The 7,497-nt window shown below is 39.8% G+C and overlaps 1 protein-coding gene across 1 annotated transcript; it reads left to right on the forward strand.

The window, feature by feature from the left end:
- The first annotated feature begins 112 nt into the window (after positions 1–112).
- On the forward strand, positions 113–6,591 carry tmem30c (transmembrane protein 30C). The gene is made up of 7 exons (XM_059342542.1): positions 113–694; positions 1,102–1,218; positions 1,993–2,100; positions 2,785–2,875; positions 2,967–3,110; positions 3,191–3,403; positions 5,064–6,591. The coding sequence occupies exons 1-7, from the start codon at positions 497–499 to the stop codon at positions 5,249–5,251; spliced, it is 1,059 nt and encodes a 352-aa protein (XP_059198525.1). The 5' UTR covers positions 113–496; the 3' UTR covers positions 5,252–6,591.
- Positions 6,592–7,497: the final 906 nt, after the last annotated feature.

The raw sequence follows: 7,497 nt of genomic DNA on the forward strand, positions 1-7,497 counted from the left end.
GTCTGACCTTGGGAAGTCCCTCCTACCGAGAGTGTGAGGTCATGAGTTTACTTGCCCACTAGGAAGTCTGATTTATCATAACATCCTTTTGATAAAGCATTTTAAAGCAGCACGGAGGGAGACCACAACAGTTCATCCCCCGCAGCAAATTAGAATAAAGATTATAAAACACAGTCTAGTCTGTGTCTTCTTGTTGTGTTTGTCTTTTAGAAGGGAAGCACAGAGCATAATCACAAACAAAATGTAAGTAACTGAAAACAGAAAGAGGTAGTTAAGTAAAGCATTGTGGTTAATAAGTAACAGACCACAACGGTCTCCCCCCGCCCTGCAAAGCCTGCTGGGAAAATCTCTTTGGCAGGCAGAGTGTGTGAGAGAGTGTGCAGAGAGATATCGCTGAAATAAAGAACAGGAAGAGAAGATACAGCAGCGCGTTCTCTGACACACTGTTTGGATCTCCAGGAAGTTTCTCTTCTGTCCGTAAGCAAAGGTCCCTCTCATGGGCAAAGTAAAGGCCAAGCCTGGGCCCTTGGCTCGGAGGCCAGACAACTCAGCTTTCAAACAGCAGAGGTTACCTGCCTGGTCTCCAATGCTAACAGCTAACACTGTTCTGCCCTTCTTCTACTTTATGGCTCTGATATGCATGTTTCTGGGAGTATGGCTGCTTCTTACAGTGCAGAGCACACAGGAAATGAAGGTGAGTGTGGCTGTTTACGAAAATGTATTTTCAAATAGGTAGAACATTTGAAGTGAAATACACAAAGTATATCTGTGTTAGAGGTACTGAGAGAGGAAGAGACCAATTGCCCTTGTGTGCAATAAAAAAAGGGAGTGACAAAGAGAGGAAAGATCCAAGGTTGTGTTATTTTGTTCAGTAAACAGGAACTGCTCATTCTCAATTTATTCTGCTCTTCTTATTTGGTCATTCATCCACTGTACAAAACACAGTGCCATACATTCTTCTATATTTATTTACCTATATCCATCCTCCATACAGCATTAGTATTTGTATGCTGCTGGAACTTCAATTTCCTTGAGGGAGTCATCTTAAAGAGATCAATAAAGTGCAGTCTAAGTCTTTAATTAACTCTCCTGTCTTATCAGCTGGACTACACAGACAACGGGACATGTGCTTCATGTTTTGAAATGCGTAAAAATGTAAGCAATGCAGCAGAAATTTGCAACTGCGGGGTAGAGTTTACCATCGACAAATCATTCAAGGTAAGTTTGACAAAGTCATCTCAATGTTAGCTTCACTTAAAGGCTTTTTATAGAAACCTGAGTAATGCAAGTATGATTGAAAGCTCTGAAAAAGGGAGTCCTTGAGTTAAAGGGAAAATTTGTCCAATCATTGATAGTAAATGTTGTCAATTGAAGAAATAAATGCTATATTTACTGAGAAAGCTTGAGTTCTCCTGCTCCAAGTTCTCTTAGCTTTTCTTTTTTTAATACAGGTACAAAATTAACTCACAAAAGTCCAGTGTCAAGAATCCTTCTTAACTCTAAACAGAAAAATACAGCTGAACACCTTCTAAATTTAAGTTTCTTTCTTTCACTGACTGACCTCAGGCTGCCTCAAGTGCCTTGCTAACTCATAGTTCAACACATTTCATTCAAACTTGACAGAAACAAAACTCATCAAATCTAGAGCACGCCCCAGCTCCCCATAGAAATCCAGGCTGAAGTAGCCTGTAATTCTTCCTCGCGTCCAACTACATCACTGTCGCATCAAATTAGGGCGCTGTATGCAGGAAGAACAACACATTTTGCAGCTGCCAACTTCATTGCTTCAATCCACATAAAAAAGATTTTCCCATTTAAAATTATTCTGTCAAACAACTACATTCCAAGGTACAAAAATATATCTGAATAACAAGCTGTATTTCCAGTGCTTTCATATATTTTCCATGCTATAAATCTTAATGTCAGTCATAAACACAAATCAGTCTCAGTAGTTCACCTCTTCTAATGATTTTCATCCTGCTGCTGTTTCAGGGAAATGTCTTTTTCTACTACGGCCTCAAAAACTTCCACCAGAACCTCCGCAGATACATGGACTCCAGAGATGATAGACAAATGGTTGGCTGGAAGAAAAACTTAAAGGTAGCTCTACATTATTTTATTTTTGTATTAATGTATCAAGATAGCTTGTGTGTTACTGAAATGCTATACTCCTGTGTTTGCCATTTTCATGCTTTTAGTTGGTTTTTTTTTATTTTTAGTTTAAAGTACCAATACTAAAATGTTAACAATTTTACAAGTTCTTTATTATTAACAGCAAAATGTAAAATATCAGAAATAAAGCAACAAAATGGCCCCTCAGTAAATATTGTTTAATTATTACGGGTTGATTATTGTGTTAATAGCTTGTTCAACCTGTAGTTGGTGGAGGTGAAGTTAATTTAGGAACTTCATATACTGTTTGTTAGTATAATATGTGGAAAAAAATATTTAGTAAAATTATCACATATTTTGCATGTAAAACCTGAATTTTGGAAAGCAATTAATAACTGCAGCTGTCATAAATGTCACTGGGAAAAAAAAAAACATACTTACGATGCAAGGGTGAACTGTCCCATTAACTGTCCCCAGATAAAAGTGTCATAATGCATGTGGTGAAAGCAGACTTAACTAAAAGTTATATAAAATGATACACAAGTATAAAAATATCCAAGTAAAATAGAAAGTTGAACTGATTTTACAGTGCTTGATTGACTGCTTTGATGCTTTTTTTCCATTGTTAAATAATCTTCTCGAGTTTCACCATTAACCTTGTTTCCTGACTAGAACCCGAGTTCATACTGTGAGCTGTTTATCAGGGACCCAAAAGGCCTCCCCATTGCCCCCTGCGGTGCTGTGGCCAACAGTAAATTCAATGGTAAGCACCTCTGAAAAACATCAATCCTCACATCCATCCTCGTCTTTCTTTCCATCTCAACTGGCCTCTTATCTCCCATCTGTTCTCCCAGACTCCTTCCGTCTGACCTATCACGGTACTGAAGGAGCAGAACCGGTTCCTCTGTTACGGACGGGCCTCACCTGGTACACGGACAAAAATGTCAAGTACCGCAACCCAAAGACTGAAAACATGACACTGGCTCAAGTGTTTAATGGTAAGGATGAAACCTTTAATCAAAAACAGATTAGATCTGATTAAATCATTCATCGTGTGTGGTTTGTGATCACTTCACAGGCACAGCGAAGCCTCTGTACTGGCGTGAGCCCGTGTATAAGCTTGACCGGTCAGATCCCACCAACAACGGCTTCATTAATGACGACCTGATCGTGTGGATGAGAGAGGCAGCATTCCCCAACTTCAAAAAGCTTTATGGGGTTTTAAACCGAGCCAACAATCCCTTTACCAAAGGTCTGCCGGCAGGGAAATACAGCATCAACATCACCTACAGTATCCTTTCAATAAGGTGTCCAACAAGTGACAAACATTGTGACAGGCAATGGTACAGCTCTTCAAGTAGTATGTCAACACATCCATTACCCCTCCCACCTCCCACCCACCCCACTCAGGTCAGAACCAAACATATGACACACATACACACACACCACAGCCAGACAGCACACACACATACACACCCACACATTAAACAAGAGACAGACAATCCTCTAAACAAGAGAAAAAAGAAAAGGTATACAGTGTTTCCCCTACCATTATATTAGGGGGGCAGCCCACCCCCCCAACGGCAACCCCCACCCCCCTTGATGATCAAGTTAATTTTATTTTCTATAATGTGCCAGATCACAACATAAGTAATTTCAGGTTACCTTTCCTATATTTCTTGCCCTTTTATTTTAGAAACTTAATAAGCTCATGTTATTTATCCTATTTACACAACAGCATGTCACTTCTGTCTCTACATGGTTGCGCGTTAAGATTCTCATCTGCTCTCTGTATTGCGCGACTTAAAAAGACAGTAAGAATAAATAAATAGAGAAAGCTAAAAGTAAAGGGGGGATAGCAGCTTACATAGAGAAGTTAAGGGGTAAGTAAAGCCATTTAGTTCTCATCTAAATCTGGATCCTGAGCTTTGGAATTGCAGGGCGGCTGTGGCTCAGTTGGTAGAGTTGGTTGGCCCCGAACCGAAGGGTTGGTGGGACCATCGCAGCCTACATGTCAAAGTATCCTTGAGCAAGATACTGAACCCCAAATTGCTCCCAATGCTGTGTTCATCGGTGTGTGAATGAATTCCCAATGGTGGCAGGTGGGACCGTTTAGGGTAACCTCTGCCACCAGTATGAATGTGTGTGTGAAAGGGTGAATGAGCGCAGTCTGTAGTGTAAAGCGCTTTGAGTGGTCGCAAATCGACTAGAAAAGCGCTATATAAGTGCAGGTCCATTTACCATTTACTTAGCACAACCCTTAAGTGAGAACCTAAGTTTTTCAAGTTTCAGATTATAAAGGACTTCCTTGATCCACGGCCATGTGATGGGGGGGCGAGCCAGCTACAGTTGAACAGAGTCAATCGCCTGGCCAACAAGGTTGTAAAGGCAACAGCACGTTTTGTCGCAACAGAGAGAATGATATCAGGGGAAATGGCTGATAGTGGATTAGGAGGAACGGTCTGGCTGTATGCCCTACCTGTCGCTCTCCCAAAAGGATGATAGTTTAGGACATGACCAGAACATATGGATATGTTTGGCAGGGGATTGTTTGCATCTATTACAGGTATCACCAACCGTTGAGTAAATTCTGGATAATTTTGCATTGGTATAATGAACCTTATGGAGGACTTTGCATTGGATAAGGCTGTGGCAGGCACATATTGAGGAGGAATGGACCAGGTTTAGCTCGGAGTCCCATTGTTGATCCGTTATGGCCATATTCAACTCTCTCTCCGAAGAAGCTCTCTTTACCTTTCATGGGAACTTTGGCGTGGGTTAAAGTAGGTCACACATGTCCCATTGTGTGCATTCTTCCTTTGTCTTATCTGCTGTTAAACAGTTTAACACAAGCACATGGACAGGAGCTATTTTAAGATAGGTCGGCTTTATTTTCCATTGAGCATCTCTTTGTGATCACCTATTTTGAGCCTTGACCTCTGGCTTTCCAGACTTCCCTGTGCAGTACTTCCGAGGCAGAAAGGAAGTGGTGCTGACCACGCTGACCTGGTTTGGAGGTCAGAACCATTTCCTGCCCATTGCTTACCTCGTAACCAGCTGCCTGATCCTGCTGATAGCCATCGTCCTCACAGTGGCGTGGTGCAAGTTTGGGAAGAATGGGAAGAACATGGAGGAATGAGTGGTAAGAGGTACCCTAGGCTGCTGGAAAGTGATTATCATTGTGGTGCTTGGGAGCTTTTTTAATGGACAACAAATCCGGAGAATATTGATGAGAGCTTCAAAATGAAAGTTCATAATTTATGTCTGAAAGCCAATGAAGAATTAAGTTTGAGATCTGGAAAATATTTTCCCTATCAGCTAAATGACCCACATCTGTTTGGGCTTTTATTGTGAAGGTGTTGCTGTGGATAACCAACTGAAAGCTCAGCTTTCATGTTGATTTTACTTGATGAACTTTTGCAGTTTTTAAATACACACCATTTTGTTCATGCACTGGTAATATTTATAAACATAATTATAATATATGTATTATAATTATGAGCATTAAGAATGATCACTGTGGTGTTACGGCTGGATTTCATGTCAGTAAATGCAAACTGAAAACAAAACATTAAACGTGACAAACCCTGTACTGCCAATTCTTAAGCTAAGGTGTAATTTTGTGGATATGGTTTCATATTATTAATTCTAAAATGTTTCCTTTTTATAACAGATGTCATGCTATCAGCTCTGCGAGGCTGCACTTAGGCCCAGCAGTGTTTGGAGCTACACGCAGTAAACAATGACTACGTTTACATGCAGAAAATGTTCAAATGTTCCCCTTTTTTTTGAAAATGACATTATTCCAACAAAGGTGTTTACATATGTAATGAAAATTAACGTTCCACTAATAATCACATTGACATGCAGCCCTCCATACGCAGATTTTCTAAGCTTTTCACTGATGGCAGCCTCTCGCTTTCATTCCTCTTCATCAACCTTGTTTAAAAGGTTGCCTTTGCAATATTTGCATATATCCAAAATCCTGATGATATCAAAGTCTATCATAATGTACTGAATGTACTGTATACACGTCCTAGGGATGCATCTAAAACCTGAATACCAGCATCTTAATCAGAATATCTAAATGGAACATACTGTTTACATAACCCATATACAATCTGGAATATTGTCATATTCAGAATAATAGGGGAATATTTGTGTGCATGTAAACAAAGTCAATGCTAACACTGATGTTTTTCCCTGTTTATATTCTTACTTCAGCATGTAAGCACAATAACGACCATTTGCACTGTCTGTTATGGCCTATAACGTTTTGTTATGACAATGACTGAAGATTGTAATAAACAGTTTCTTTTAAAAACTCTTTATTTCTCTATATACAATCAGTGAGAGCCACATGAACACAATCCCTCTGTGACCAGGGAGCACCAAAACTCTGTGTTGGTCGCCTTGGTTATTGAGCATAATCAAAGCATGGTTGGTGGCACAGCTGTGCGAATAACGCCTCCCCCTCAGGTGTGGCTGTTATTCTGTAAAGGTATAAAGCAGCTTGTTCCATTTTTCTCCATCTGCACTCCTGCCACAGAGTGTTTGGTCAGATTAGTACCACAGGAGAGGAATGCAGTCTAACTGGTGCTACAGACAGTGACTGAACACATCCTATAATAAAACAACTATTAGCCGCATCAAAATCAGTCCACGAAAAAAAGAGCACACAGAACAGAATGATCGACACAGCTTACCATACACACAGATGTTGATGCACATAGATACAAGGAAGGAACACTCAAAATGCATTAAGGACATATCAAACACCCATTTCAACACGAGACAATCACCACGATGCACAAATAAAAATCTAAAAGTTCAGGACAAACACACAGGAAACTCTATGAAATGATCAGCTGTAAAAGATTTAACCATCTACCTCTTTTTGTACCTTTTTCCTTCGACTAACTTGGCCTTTAAAACGGTTTCTTGCCACTACATTAAGACTGCTTTCATGTTTATTTGGCTAAACTAGCTCTGTTGGCACAATTGTGAAAGTTGGTTCTGTTGTGAATTAACATTGCATAACACAGAAAAAAAGGCAACATTTGGTCTTCAATATTACAAAAGTATCTTGTCTTTGTGTAATTCATTGGATTGATCTTCCCCGATCAGCCTTTTCAAGTTAAATTAAAACATCTCTGACAAGGTTATTTAGAAAGAAATATTTGTAGAATGCTGCAGGAATGAGTCCCTGGAAATAAGTTATTCATTTTGCACCTTGGTTCCCTCATCTCAAAATCAATGTGTTTTTGAATGGGTTTTTGATTAACACAAGTTTAAGATTTTCACATTTTGTTCCACAACATACATTAGTAAAAACCCTGGTGATGGTATTAAGTGGCTTAATGGGACTACAGAGGTTGTGGGGGA

Source organism: Centropristis striata, chromosome 10, assembly GCF_030273125.1.
Source record: "Centropristis striata isolate RG_2023a ecotype Rhode Island chromosome 10, C.striata_1.0, whole genome shotgun sequence".
Lineage (NCBI taxonomy): Eukaryota > Metazoa > Chordata > Actinopteri > Perciformes > Serranidae > Centropristis > Centropristis striata.

Bases quoted from the DNA above. Each gene is read 5' to 3' on its own strand.
- tmem30c (XM_059342542.1), top strand. From the start codon at position 497: ATGGGCAAAGTAAAGGCCAAGCCTGGGCCCTTGGCTCGGAGGCCAGAC. The intron at 2,876-2,966 runs GTAAGCACCTCT...CTGTTCTCCCAG, and splicing joins GGCCAACAGTAAATTCAATG to ACTCCTTCCGTCTGACCTAT. The intron at 3,404-5,063 runs GTATCCTTTCAA...CTGGCTTTCCAG, and splicing joins CAGCATCAACATCACCTACA to ACTTCCCTGTGCAGTACTTC.